This window comes from Caretta caretta, chromosome 5, assembly GCF_965140235.1.
Source record: "Caretta caretta isolate rCarCar2 chromosome 5, rCarCar1.hap1, whole genome shotgun sequence".
Lineage (NCBI taxonomy): Eukaryota > Metazoa > Chordata > Testudines > Cheloniidae > Caretta > Caretta caretta.
In genome coordinates, this window is record NC_134210.1 from 89,840,597 (window position 1) to 89,855,581 (window position 14,985).

At 40.7% G+C, this 14,985-nt stretch overlaps 1 protein-coding gene across 14 annotated transcripts in view; it reads right to left on the reverse strand.

Moving 5' to 3' along the window:
* The window catches only part of ERCC6L2 (ERCC excision repair 6 like 2), a 231,730-nt gene extending 217,081 nt beyond the window's left edge, over window positions 1-14,649 (reverse strand). For 12 of the 14 annotated variants that reach the window (XR_012668542.1, XR_012668543.1, XR_012668544.1 and 9 more), the window contains exons 1-5: window positions 14,546-14,643; window positions 13,644-13,722; window positions 12,620-12,902; window positions 8,080-8,495; window positions 54-173 (exon numbers count right to left, since the gene is read on the reverse strand). Coding sequence is in view for 10 of the 14 variants with exons in the window: in XM_075128642.1 (XP_074984743.1) it covers window positions 54-173; window positions 8,080-8,495; window positions 12,620-12,635 (552 nt within the window). In the remaining 4 variants the exon portion in view is untranslated. Of the gene's footprint in view, window positions 1-53; window positions 174-8,079; window positions 8,496-12,619; window positions 12,903-13,643; window positions 13,723-14,545 lie in introns of all 14 variants that reach the window. The other 2 variants (XM_075128644.1, XM_075128645.1) reach the window with 2 other exon arrangements.
* Window positions 14,650-14,985: the final 336 nt, after the last annotated feature.

The window sequence follows — 14,985 nt, forward strand, 5'->3', positions numbered from 1 at the left end:
AATAAGTGTTTTATGTTATCAAAGAAAAAATCTATATCAATTAAAATTTTTACCTTTTTGGGGATATATGTTGGTTCTTTTTTCATGGTCCTCAATAAAAACTCTGGCATATTGTTTTCAATATCTTCACGTGTTCCCTTTTTGTGTAGTACTGCAGCCAGAAACGAAATGACCTAGAGAAAGAATGCAATTTACAGTGAATATGCAGAAAATGCAACAAAATATGAATATGTCCTTCAGACAACAGACATTCAGAGCACGATCCTGGAAGTGCTAAGCATCCTCAGTGTTTGTTGACTTCATCCTTGAAATATGACTTCGACTCCCCTTTTTCTGGAGAATCATCTACCCTTGGCCAGATGGTAAAAAAAGGTTTACAGGACTAGAATGTTTGCTAATGGATGAAGAAAAAAACAGATCCCTGAAAAATACAGAAGATGTAGTGCACGAGGATAGGGAGAAACGATGGAAGGGGCATGCCTGGGAACTTTCCAAAGAAAGGAGGAAATAGGGTCCTTTAACGGGAAAACAGAAGCAGCAAAGATGTGGTTAGTCCACCTGAAACTTCAGTCCAAAGTTTCCTCTGGGGAAGGGAAAGGAAGGGTTTTAAACTGATGGTTGCTCAATCCTATTAATATGTATTTCTTATGTATTTCATAGATAAGGCCAGAAGAGACCACTATGATCTGCTAGTCTGACCTCCTGTATACACAGGCCACAGGACTTTCCTGAATTAATTACCACTTAAACTAGAGCATGTCTTTTAGAAAAGCATTCAATCTTGATTAAAAAATTGCCAGTGACAAAGAATCCATCACAACTTGATAAATTGTTCCAGTGGTTAACTACTCTCAATGTTAAAAATGTGCACCTTATTTCCAGCCTACTTTTATCTAGCTTCAACTTCCAGCCATTTGATCTTGTTATACCTTTCTCTGCTAGAGTGAAGAACACAATATCAAATTTTGGGGCCCCAGGTAAGTACTTATACACTACAATCAAATCACCCCTTAACCTTCTCTTTGTTAAACTGAATAGACTGACACAAGGAGCTCAATCACTATAACGGCATATTTTCAAATCTTTTAATCTAGCAGTTTTCAACCTTTTTTTCATTTCCAGATCTCTAAAAAATTTTGAATGGAGGTGTGGACCCCTCTGGAAATCTTAGAGATAGTCTGCGGACCCCCGGGGGCCATGGACCACAGGTTGAAAACCACTGTTTATGCTAACAACCACCTTTCGCAGACCGCTTAGGCATAGACCATTGATCCCCAGAGGTCCACAGACCACAGATTAGGAACCACTTTGATCATTCCTGTGGCTCTTCTCTGAGCCCTCTCCAATTTAGCATCATCCCTCTTGAATTGTGAACATCTGAATTGGACATAGCATTCCAGTAGCAGTTGCACTAGTGCCAAATACAACGGTAATATAACCTGCCTACACCTACTTGATATTTCCTTGTTCATGCATCCAACGATCATATTAGTCCTTTGGGCCAGCATTGCACTGGCAGCTCACATTCAACTGACTATCCAAAATGGCCCCAAAGTCTTTTTCAGAGTCACTGCTTCCCACGATAGAGTCCTTGCTCCTCTGATTCTCTGAGGCTAGCAACAGGATTAGCTTTCTCCATTGGATTCAGGGCCTGAAGTACAGCAAGGTCACCTTGTTAAGCCCCAGTTGCAAAGTATTCTCTGCTGACTTCAGCTTATCTGTCAGCTTGGAATGTGGGTGGCTTGAGGTAATATGGTACATACACTGCAACATTCTATAGTACGCTAGGGGCTCATAGTTTGAGCTACACTTCAGTGGTCATCCAGAACAAACAGAACGCAAAAAGCACAGCTATTGACAGACACAGTTTGGCTACAAGAGTCACATTTTTAAAAAAAGAAAAGGAGTACTTGTGGCACCTTAGAGACTAACAAATTTCGTGAAAGCTTATGCTCAAATAAATTTGTTAGTGTCTAAGGTGCCACAAGTACTCCTTTTCTTTTTGCGAATACGGACTAACACAGCTGCTACTCTGAAACCTGACATGTTTAAAAACCACCCGGGTATGGTGTCCCAGGGACTATGCAGCAGTAAGAAGCAACTGTTCTGCCACTGCAGTGCTCATCTTTTAGAAGTTCAGCAGTTCCTCTATTGCTCACGGCAGCAGCCAGCTCCCATCCCTTCCCTCTGCAGCTGCCTCACAGCTGTTCATAGCAGGACAGAGCTAAAGCTGTCAGCACCACTGAGAGAAGGAGGTAGCCAACAGGGAATGGAGGAGGGAGACAGCCAACAAGGAATTCTGAACTGCGAGGACAAAAACCTGCAAAGGATAGAGATGGGTGGGGCAGAAGAGGGGGAAGCCACCATGTGGGGCAGGAGAATGGAAAGCTGCCATAGGGGCCAGAGGAGGCAACAGAATTTTAGGCACAATTCTTCATATCAGGGGTAAGGCAGTTCTGGAAGTTTGTATGCATATCAGTGAATTTTAATAAGAAGTTTTTGGTGGCTGTGGACTTTTTTTTTTTTCTCCTTTCAAGCATAAACTGAAATTCCCCAGAAAATAATAACAACCTCTAGTGGCTTCCAGACTCTTCATTTATTTGAAGAATTATTCCCATCAAACTTTCACATTTTGGCAACTATGGCAAAGGCCTGAAAAAGAACAATCTGCCAGAGAAATCTGCTGCTCCTTCAACTGAAGCAGGAAGCAAACTGGAGAATAGACAGCATAAGGAGGGGGAACTGAAGCCAAAAACATTTCACTTTTGTCTGAGACACCTCATAACAGATAGATAGGGGAGACACAACCTCGAGAAACAATATAGTTTGAACTCCGTAAAATAAACATATATAAATTATTTTGTAAATCCATCCTGCTACAACAGACATGGCCATTTCTCAGAACGTTCTGTAATAACTATTTTACAGCACAACTACTTAGGTGGTCACAAGTTTAAGGAAATAATTAGGAAAAAATAAAGACTTCAAACTTTATTTGCTCTTCAGGCCTTTAACTTCATTTTTAGCCTCTTTTCAAGGTGTGCTGGAAAAGGAAGAGAGATCTTGCTACTCACCACTATCCACCAGCACCACCCCTGCTTCCATAAAAAAAAAAATCAGTAAGTAAAATTACTTCTTCATACCTGAGGACACCACTAAGATAAGTTAAAACTAGGGTTGTCTATTAATCACAGTTAACTCACACGATTAATTAAAAAAATTGTGATTAATCGCAGTTTCAATCACACTGCTAAACAGAATACCAATTGAAATTTATTAAATATTTTGGATGTTTTTCTACATTTTCAAATATATGGATTTCAATTACAACACAGAATACAAAGTGTACAGTGCTCACTTTATATTATTTTTTATTACAAATATTTGCACTGTAAAAATGATAAAAGAAATAGTATTTTTCAATTCACATCACACAAGTACTGTAGTGCAATCATGAAAGTACAACTTACAAATGTAGATTTTTTTTTTTTGTTATATAACTGCACTTAAAAACAAAACAATGTAACTTCAGAGCCTATAAGTCCACGCAATCCTACTTCTCGTTCAGCCTATCGCTCAGACAAACAAGTCTGTTTACATTTATGGGAGATAATTTCACCTGAAAGTGAGAACTGGTGTTCACATGGCACTGTTGTAGCCGGTGTTGCAAGGTATTTACGTGCCAGATTTGCTAAACATTCATATGCCCCTTCATGCTTCAGCCACCATTCCAAAAGACATGCTTTCATGCTGATAATGCTCATTAAAAAAATAATGCACTAATTAAATTCATTACTCAACTCCTTGGGGAGAAATTGTATGTCTCCTGCTCTGTTTTACCCATATTCTGCCATATATTTCATGTTATAGCAGTACTGCATGATGACACAGCACATGTCGTCCGTTTTAAGAACACTTTCACTGCAGATTTGACAAAACATAAAGAAGGTACCGATGTGAGATTTCTAAAGATAGCTACTGCACTCAACCCAAGGTTTAAGAATCTTCCAAACTCTGATAGGGACAAAGTGTGAAGCATGCATTCAGAAGTCTTAAAAGAGCAACACTCTGATGCGGAAGCTACAGAACACAAACCACCAAAAAAAAAAAATCAACCTTCTGCTGGTGGCATCGGACTCCGATGATGAAAATGAACGTGCATCAGGCCACACTGGTTTGGATCATTATCGAGCAGAACCTGTCATCAACATGGACGCATGTCCTCTGGAAAGGTGGTTGAAGCATAAAGGGACATATGAATGTTTAGCGCCTCTGGCACGCAAATATCTTGCGACGCCAGCTACAACAGTGCCCTGTGAATGCCTATTCTCACTTTCAGATGACATTGTAAACAAGAAGCGGGCAGCATTATCGCCTGCAAATGTAAACAAACTTGTTTGTCTGAGCAACTGGTTGAACAAGAAGTAGGACTGAGTAAACTTATAGGCTCAAGTTTTACATTGTTTTATTTTTGAGTGCAGTTCTTTTTGTCAATAAGTCTACATTTGTAAGTTCAGCTTTCACCATAAATAGATTTCACCTCATACAAGTACTGTAGTGCATTGAAAAATACTATTTCTTGTGTTTTTTACAGTCAAATATTTGTAATAAAAATATAAAATTAGCACTGTACATTTTGTAATCTGTGTTGAAATTGAAATCAATATATTTGAAAATGTAGAAATAAAAAAAAATTTAAATAAATGGTATTCTATTATTGTTTAACAGCATGATTAACTTTTTTAATCTCTTGATAGCCCTAGTTAAAACAATGTTCTTTTAACATTAAATGGACAAATGTAAGGAAATTTAAAATTAAGCCTGCACTTTGCCCATAAGCCACCCCACTGTGACTATGGTGTAACAGAAGGTAATTCTGCATGCCACATGGATTGAGGAAGTGGCTGCTTGAAATATGAATTTTTTTTAAAGTTTACATCAGACACACCAGCCCCATGTAGGATAATATGTTTGGGGAAGGTGAAGGAGGAGTTTAAACAGTAATTCTGAAATTCAAGACTTCATCAGGTTTAAACATTACACTCCTAAAACCAAAACCTGCAAACTGCTGCACATGGGCAGACCTCCATTCCCATGGAGTCCCACTGACTTCAACAGGGATCCGCCCAGAGCCCCATTGACTTCTGTGAAGATCTACAGAAGAGCAGAGGTACACCTATTCTGAGTAGTTTGCAGGACTGGAGCTTTAATATGCTAATTTAACCTCATGCAGTGCCTCCTTCATGTTCTTGTGGTATTAAAAACCAACAGTATTTTCCTAGAGTTAATAAAATACTCCATATTCAAACTCTGACTTTGAAAATAAAACTGAGCCCAACTGATTTAAATGAAATTTAGTTGAGAAATGAATTGTCATCTTGAGAATTTGTATGCAATGTTACAACTGAAAATGAGATTTTAGGCTGAATTACACACTTTTTGAAAAGGGAAGTTTAGAAAATGTCAGGAGTTTCTAAGCTACTGCAGCACTGTAGGGGGTTGCTAAAATAAATTGTATTGAATAGAAGTTTAACAAATCATTTACAGAAACCAAGTTATTCATTATGGAACAAAGTTTAAATTAAGCCTCAAAGAAATCCCAAAAGAATAAAATCAACCAGAATAAGTGTTCCAAACTACAATCTAATCTCTGAATCGGTCATAGGATAGAATGGTATTTCATCCCTGAAATGACAGACCAAATTATGATTCTGGGAAGTGCTTTTTTTTACAGGCATCTTTCCCCATGCTGACAATGAAACATTTACAGGCTCTTTCCTTATACGCTGTCAGTTAGCAATAGATACTATATACCAGGGTCTAGGAAACAGTGCAATAACATTTCCAACTGGCCAATGTGAAGGGGAAAAGGGAAATCAGACTTGTTTATAAAACATTTGCACGAGTGCTTTTGAACATCTCCTCATTATAATAAAAAAAGTCTTCAGAAGTGGAAAAAAAATCTCTCACTGTGTGCATTAGTATTTCCTAAAGGCATCCCAGCCATCTTCCAGAATCACACTGTAATTTGAGCCAGGGATGGGAAGTTCAGCATGTAAACAAGCATGAGGAGGAGGAGATTTTTACAGCACTGTAAATTAGGTTTTCTGATATGTGTTACGTGGTTAATTAAAGTGACTGAATATACATAATACTTGTCTGAAAACAGTAATGTCTTCTACACAAATAAGTGAGACTCCTGCCTCTTTTGTACTTTCATATGCACTGCATAGCCCTTCCTGCAGCTCAAAGTGCAGAGTACAAAGACTGACTTTTTGGGGAGGGGAATATATAAGATACTCTTTTAATGATGCATTCTTCTTCAAAGTTGGTGTATCAGTTAGAAAGTTTATCACATTCCAATTCCAAACAACCACATAAAAATCAGTTGTTGCAACATGCTAAGCTTGCTTGTCTCCCGTCTACCCCTTCATAATAATTAACTATTCCATACAGTTATACAGCTCAGCAAGCACACCACTCACTATCACCCAGCATCATCTATGTGTTCCATTCTTTCAGGCAAACTGCTTGATATTCAAACTTCTAGGAATCCTGCTCTCTAAAATAGTCTATGTTTGTATATCCAAAGGGATATTCTAGCACTTTATATGCAGAAGTAAAATTTTAAATTCAGCTTGATGAAAGTATTTTTCATTATAATTATCAATGACATTGCACTTTTAGAATTAGTTTCATTGTTTGGATGGTATTATAGAGCATTAGCTAAACAGGTTGATCAAGGTTAAGAAAAAAGTTTAAGAACTTTTTAGTTTATATTTTAAAAGTAAACACAATAAATAATATAGTGAACATGTGTTATTACTTTGTATTCCTTCTCCTTTGAGAGGGATTTGTAGAGTGGGCAGAATGTCAAAGAATGTTACCAACATAATGTTGACACAAGTCAACTGAAATATGATACATTGCAGAAACCCAAAATGGTTATTTAAATATTAGTGGTATTGAAACTGACTGCCAAATATCCTTGGATATAAGTTTTTTATTAGATTGTATGAGATACTTGCAGTTTAGAATACAAAAATACTTCTACATCTACTGTATTTGAGTGCATCTGATTAGTTCCTTTTGCTCTCAACCTCATGCTAACAATAAACCCAGGCACAACCAGGTGCAGCATTATGCAAACACAAGCAGTTCAGTTTTATTCAAACTGAGAATGTTACAGCACTAAGAGGAAGACGCACATTGTGTGGTACACCTATAAATACTCCCCCTAGAGAGACACTTTGCCAAAAGTACACTTAGTTTATTCTCCCTTTTTAAAGAGAAAAGGGTTATGATGTTACAGTGTGAGACAATGCTAAAGTGAGTAAAGAAAATTCTCAGTTAACGTTCCCAGAAGTGGGGGTGGGGAGAATTTTACACTGGAGTAGATGGATCAGTGGGGCTCTGGAAGGAATTAGACAATGGAGCAGTCCGTTGGGGGAAAAGGGGGGAGAGAGAAGAGGGCATCATATATTAGATACTTTAGGAATCAACCCGCTAACTAAATAAAAGGCGTGGAGGGGTAAGAACCTCCCTCCAGATTAAAAATGTCCTAATTTTGACTGAATCATTCAACCCTGATGATCCAAAACAGATAAGAAAAAATGCTACTATATACTGTATCTTTTGCATTAACATTACCTGTCATCTTTACTTATAGGAATAGTAGCCTAAATCAAACACTTACATTTCTGACTGGAAGACAACAATGGAATGAAATATCTTGGATTTTACAATATAAATCTGGCTAGGGTCTCCAAAGTTTGGAGTATACTTGAAGTACTTTTCAAGAGCAGCACAAAACTGTTGCTGTCTAGACAATAAATGAAAAACAACTTCATCCACTCTGTGCATGTTAAAAGTGTAAAGCCCCATTTATAATCATTGTTATGATGCACAGAGAGTAATTCTCAAAATATATGAAATACAAAGACAAACACTGGGTCTCTAGCTAGATATACAATTATAACTTCTTAAATAGGTGCCTTTTAAAAATCATTAACCCTTAAATGTAATCTATTTCATAAAGCATAGTCATATCTGAACCAATAGTTTAAGATGACAAAATACCTGTATTGTTTTTCCAAGTCCCATGTCATCTCCAAGAATACATCCTCTTTTACGAGCATAGTGTCCATAGAGAAACTGAACCCCGTCCCTTTGATAATCACGCAGATACCTATTAATTGTATAAGGGATACAGTCCCCATCTCCAGATAACTCAAAAGCAACAGCAGGAGATGGAAGCCTTTGGTCAGGGAAATAAGGCTTTTCCAAATCTTCATCATCAAATATTAAGCTATTCCGGGGATCTCTGGCTTTACAGAGTTTCGTTATTAATATGTTCTTTTCTTCAGACCCCAAAAATGATACAATTGCAAATGATTTCCCATTCTTGTCTGTTTCAACTGACTTTATTGTGGCTTCACAAAGTTTCCCACTTTCAGGAGATGGGGCAAGACACTTCTCTCCAGCATGCCACCTGTCTAAAAACAAAAACACCCAAAAAAAGATGAGGTTGCAAACTATGTGAAAAAAGTGCTATACTTATTACGCTTTTGTTAACACTGTTCACACTATTTTATAAACACTGTTCTGAGAAAATAAATATAAATAAGGCCCTTCATTTTTGTTTTTTATTTATATATGTTTCTTGGAAATTTATCCTGTTCTCTCTAAAAATTTTACAAATGGGAGAAAATCTGGAAAAAACAAAAACAAAGGACAGCAAGTGCTAGGGAGGGATGCCCAGTACTCATGGGGACGGTACTCACCATGTAGCGCTTGAGGAAACCTTCCATGCCCTACAGTGCTCAGGAGGTCTTGGCTGCCAGGACCTTACTCCCTACCCTCTCTTTCTGTGCCCCTGACACAGAGGCAGCCAAGGGAGTGCTGAAGAGGTGGTCAGCAGAAGGGCAAAAGGCTGCACTCCATGAATACTGGCCTCCCTGCCAGACAGAATGCCCTCCTGACCCCGCTGGCCCTTCGGCATGGCCCCCTCTGCTTTTCTTGCACAGACTCTGTTTGGCAGGGGAAGTGGATGGGGCTCTGTGCCCTGCAGCTGGCTGCTACAGCTGCAAGGTGGGGGAGCAAGAAGGGCAGGAAGCCTGGCCCCAACAGCCAAGACTACCGATACAGAGTTCCCCCTGCTTCCGATGGCGGACACTGTCCCCTTCTGATCCCAGCCCTTCAACATGGCCCCATCCACTCTCACACTGAAGGAGAGGGCTCTGTCTGGCAGGGGCCAGTATTCACGGGGTGCAGTGTTCTGCTCCCTGCAGGCCTGTAACTGCAGTGGTCGGGCAGTCTCAGTTGCTGGGAGCCAGCTCCCTGCTCATCTCACTCCCCCACAGCACAGAGGAGGCAGATTGGTGCCATGCTGAAGGACCAGATCAGGAGTGGATAAGAAGCCTACACCACATGAGTACTGACACCCTTGCCAAAGAAAGCATCCTCCTGACCCCACCTGCCGTTCAGCGCAGCCTTGGCCACTTGCCCTGTGAAAAATTCCCAAGTCCCAAAAAAGCCAAAATTCAGGTGAGAACATGAGAACCCCCTAACTCCTGTAAAATCCTATATACTGGCTTTTTTCAAAAACTTGTGAATTTTTCAGGGGAAAAAAAAAATCAGTAACGAAGGGCCTTACATATAACATAAGGTAGGAGCTTAGGATGAAAGTCACACTAGAATTATGTTTTTACTGGCTATTTAGCACTGAATAATGTAAATAACAATGAAACATATATGAAAAAATATAAAGACTAAAGCCTCAATCCCACAAGTTGTTCCATGACGACTTCAGTGGAACTCCATGCAGGTACTGGAGGGCCACTGTTGTATAACAATCAACAGGTTTGGGATCAGACAGGATGGCATGGTTAGAAAGACATTCTGCTGAATATAATTTAGTCTGATCTATTGATAACAAGGAATCTACTCTTTACATTACTACTGTAGATATAATTAATTATTTCTTAATGAAAGTGTGTAAATCATCTTGCCTCTCAACATGAACTGTAATTGTAGCCATGTCAGTCCCAGGGTATTAGAGACACAAGGTGGGTGAGGTAATATCTTTTATTAGACAACTTCTGTTGGTGAGAGAGGAAGCTCATCTCTCTTGCCAACAGAAGTTGGTACAATAAGAGAAATTACTTCACCCACCTTGTTTCTCAACATGAAGACAAGAGAAAAAGCAGCTCTTGTTTAAAATCAACACAAATATGCCTCAGCACATGAATTTAAAAACATATAGCAGAGTGGTGTTGCCGACAGCTTTCTTTTCCTAATCACATTCTCAATGAATTTACACAAGGCCCATTTATACAACTGCATCTGTTCCACTTTCTACATTCAACAAACAAACTCAATGTTGACAGAGCTATTCGACTTAGTTGAAAATTAGTTATTTCATTGTGAAGGGGTGTATCAGCACTGCACTAGTGCAGCAGGGGTTAATCCTTCTCTCTGGGCCGAGGAGGCCATGCCCACTTGGCTCTACTGGGCATGCTCCAGCTGGAGATAGGATATAAAAGGCAGCAGAGCAGCCCACTCTGGGCTGACCGCTAGTGAGGAAGGAGGTGTACTGCCTGCACTTCAGGACGTGGAGGCCAGCTAGCCAGATGGAGATGGACCCCAAAACATAGGCTCGGGATGCTGCAGAGAAGGGAGAGACCGTGGAAACCTGGAAAAATTAAATTGCAGAGAATCGGGTAGGAAGAAACCTAAGGCAACTTTGTGGGAAAGAGGTTGTAGAACTGTAGACAGGCTTGGCATATTTTGGTAGAATCCCTGCTGAGCTGGTGGTGGACAACCCAGCCACCGACAGGGCCCTGAGCTGGGACCTGGTGTGGAGGGTGGGCCTGGGTCCCCTTATCCTGGCCACTGCCCATCCTGGGGTGGTGGCCCAGCTCAGCAGCACTATTGACGCTGGCCAGCTAGGTTGCACTGCCCAGCTAGCCAGGGCCAGGCTTCTGACTAAGACCACAGGGTCGCACAGCCCCGAGACCAGGGGCAGCCCTACAGACTCAACTGTGGGGCTGTAATGCATCTGTCCCCCCTCCCCCAAAGGGTGATGGGGTATATCAGCCTCATGACTCTCATTTTTAGATTGCACGTACAGAGGTAACTTTTAAAATGTCTCTACTGTTAACTGAGGGTGGAAAGAGCAGAAGGAAACAGTATAGCAGGGCTTGAAGAATCCACTTCCAATTTGGCAAGAAGGCCTAAACCCATCAATTTCCATAGAATTCAAGCTTTTTTTAAAAAGAAATATTTATCAATCATGATTGTAAAGAAAGCCTTACAAATCTGAGTTTGTGGACAGTCAGTTTCATTGCCTGTGGTGCTCACAGTACTCCTTTACAGTAGCAGTGAAATTAAGACTGATTAGTTTCATTGCTACTATGTAGATTTAGACAACAATGTTAAATTTCAGTAGCAACAGAGACAGGCACGTGAACTATTTGTGGGGAAGGAGCACCCAAAAAGTAGAGACTGGCTGTGAGATACAGCAATGAGGAGTAGGAAGGTATCTTCCTAGGCACTTGTCTTCCTCCTGACTCCAATGCAAAGGTTCCAGAGAAATGAAAATATCCATCCATTTGCTTCTGCGCTCTTTTAAATGGGACCATGAAGGGGTCCTGAGGGAGGGGAAACACCTGACCACTGGTCCCCTCTTAGGTTTCAACGCAAGAATCCATGGGAGCGGTAATACTCTCCTACCCACACACTCTTGCTCTCTTCCCTGGCACCTATGAGATCTATATATTTTCAGGACAATTCTTTTAAATGTATTAATTGGAAATAGATTACAAGTTTACTTAATTAAATGAAAAATTAACATAGAAGAATATATCTAATCTCTGAAAGATTAGAATCTTTGTTTCATCGTTACTGTTGCATACATGTGTTTGGAGTACCTAAGGAAAAGCATACAGGTAACCCCCCCCCAAAAAAAGTATGAATCTTCATGCTAGTATGCAAAATTAGAAGTGAATCTAACCAACAAAGAAGTGAAAGTGACTATATACAACATGCTGTTAAAAAGCCACAAAAAGGGGGGGAAATCCTGTAATCTTTCAATTACAGTAATCTTAGTTGTACCATGCATCTGAAGTGGGGTTTTTACCCATGAAAGGTTACGCTCAAATAAATCTGTTAGTCTTTAAGGTGCCACTGGACTCCTTGTTGTTTTCATGTAACAAAAATAAATCTAAAATTTGCTGTTAAAAATGTGATTTGAGATGACACACTGCAGATTCACTCAAATCTGGTCCACACACAGTTTATGTATCAGTATACCTATTTGTCAGGAGTGTGGGGTTTTTGTTTGTTGTTTTTTAAATCAAAATTATATTGGTACTTTCCCTAGTGGGCACAGTTATACCAATATCAAAGTGCTTATATCCTTTCCTGTATGAGAATAAGCTAGACCAATATAAGCACTTTTATATTTGGGGAGTAGTATCACTTTACTATATGAACAGAGAATTTATGCAACCCTTTACAGTACCTGTCACTTAACAGTGTTACATTTTACATCTTCAAAGCATTGTACAGGATTTATTAATCCAAAGTACCCTTAAAAGGTAAATAAGTAATAACTTACCTCTACTGTCACACATTTCAATTTATAACCACACATGCACTTGTGACATCCATGAATTAGAACATCCAGACATTCACGATAACAAAAGAAGTCAGCGAGTCCATCCATATGCTAACAGAGATGGAAGGAAAAGGAGCCAGTCACTCAACTTTGAAGGTATAACACCAATCAAGATGGGACTCAAGAGCCTGTTGTGATGTTCTTACTCCATGCTCAATATAGTAGTTGTGTAGTTCTTACTACATGCTCAATGGCCTATGCTTTGGATCCTAGTAAGCTGTCCCTGTGAACAAAATACATGGGCTGAAATGGACTTAAGACATCCACTGACCAGGCAAGCATTTTCACCATGCTACTTAAAGAGTTTAACATCAACAAGTTAAAAGAAAAGTAGTACTTGTGGCACCTTAGAGACGAACAAATTTATTTGAACATAAGCATCCGATGAAGTGAGCTGTAGCTCACGAAAGCTTATGCTCAAATAAATTTATTCATCTCTGAGGTGCCACAAGTACTCCTTTTATTTTTGCGAATACAGACTAACACGGCTGCTACTCTGAAACCTATTAATAAGTTAAATCATCTTACCAATGAACAACAATGTTCACGTCAATCATCTATTTTATCACCTTTTCCTATATGCCCTGGTATTTGGTATCATAGCATTTACTAAAAACCTGTACTCTTGTTTTTTTTTTCTTACGCAATATCTTTCAATCATCTTTTAATATATACTCAAGCTCCCACTTGTTAACAAACAACAGAGGAAATAACTCATGTTATCCAACAGAGTATATACACCTCTTCCGGACAGACCATCAGACAAACAGGCAAATCAAACTGGGAATTAAACATATAAAAATTTTCCAATTCACCTCTAATTGTTCTTACAAACCATATACCAGGTTTTAACTAGATTTTAACATAAAATAAAGACTACAGCGAACAAATGGCAAATAGAGACATTGAAGAAAACCAAATAAAAAGATAGACACATAATCTCTTCATATTAACCAATACTTACCTAGTCTTTGCCCTCCATTAAAATTTAATTGAGGTAGCGTGATCAGTTTCAAAATAAAAAATGCTGATAGTATTAAAATCTGGTGAAAATAAATACAGCCTGTGTCAAAATGGTATTTAAAATTTGAAGGGAAATCAATATAACAGATCTGGAAATATCTCCCTTACTATACACACATTCGGGGGTCAAGTCTTGCACTCCTTGTGCACTCACAACTCCAAGTGCACAAATAATGCAGGATGGGGACCTTTTATTAAATTATTTCAGTATTTCCCCCAGTTAAGAACCCATTCCCACGCTTCTTCCCACTCCTCTCCATGACGCTTTATCACAAAATCAGACGTGTTTAGGAAGTAACAAAATGTTCATTGACAGCATAACACCTCCTCAGTCCTCACCCCAATCCTCCAAAGTACATCGTGATTTCATTTACATCTAAATGGAGAGGTTCTGCATAAGTCCCAAATATCTGTCACTTTATTGCAAAAGGGAGAGGGGGAGGGGAAGATAACATATTCCCTGCTACGAGTGTGTTTCAGAGAATATTAAAACACTTCTGGAACTGGAGAATTTACGGGGCAGTTTCCTGCGGCTCCTATGGGACCGGGGAGTGGTTGGAATGGGTTGATAAGGAGGGGACAGTTCAAGGGGCAGCGTTTGCAAACCCCCCCCCCCCCGCCCGTGCGGGGGTATGGCTGGCGCTGGTCAGTTGAAGCCCCCCGTTCCCTTGCCCCGCAGCGGATCCCCCTGGGTGGGAGGGGGCGGCATGAGGACGGGGAGGGAGACTGCTCCGGACACGGTCGCTCCCCGCTGTGGTCGGGGGGGGGGCTGGACCCAGGGCAGCTCCCCGCTCGTGGGGGGAGGGAGCGCGGGGGACAGACACCCCCCTCCCTGCTCCTTGCCTGGACTTCACCCGCTTCGCACCGACCGGGGGCTGCGGCTGCCCCACTCCAGCCGGTGCCTCCGGGGGCAGGCTCTACAGCCAAATATCGCGAGATGAGAAAGCGGCTCTACGGGATTTTCTCTTAAAGGCGCCGCAGCCTCGGTGGAAGGGCTGTTGGCTTCAGGCGCCGATAACGTGATGTTTTCAATTCTCGCGCTATGCGCCCGGCTCTCCCTGGAAAGGTGGGGCGCGTCGTTCTTCCGACGTAGGGTCGGGCTGCGTCCAGTCCGTCCCTGCGCCGCTGCAGCCGGCCCAGCGACCCCGTCCAGGGGCTGTTACTGACCCGTTACTAAGCGGCTCCTGCCCTGAGCAGCCAGGCGGACTCGGGCAGGGAGTAGCCCCAGGCACCGTCACAGCCAGCGCTTTGCTGGAGCGGGCCTGCCTAAATGTCAGGGTAGA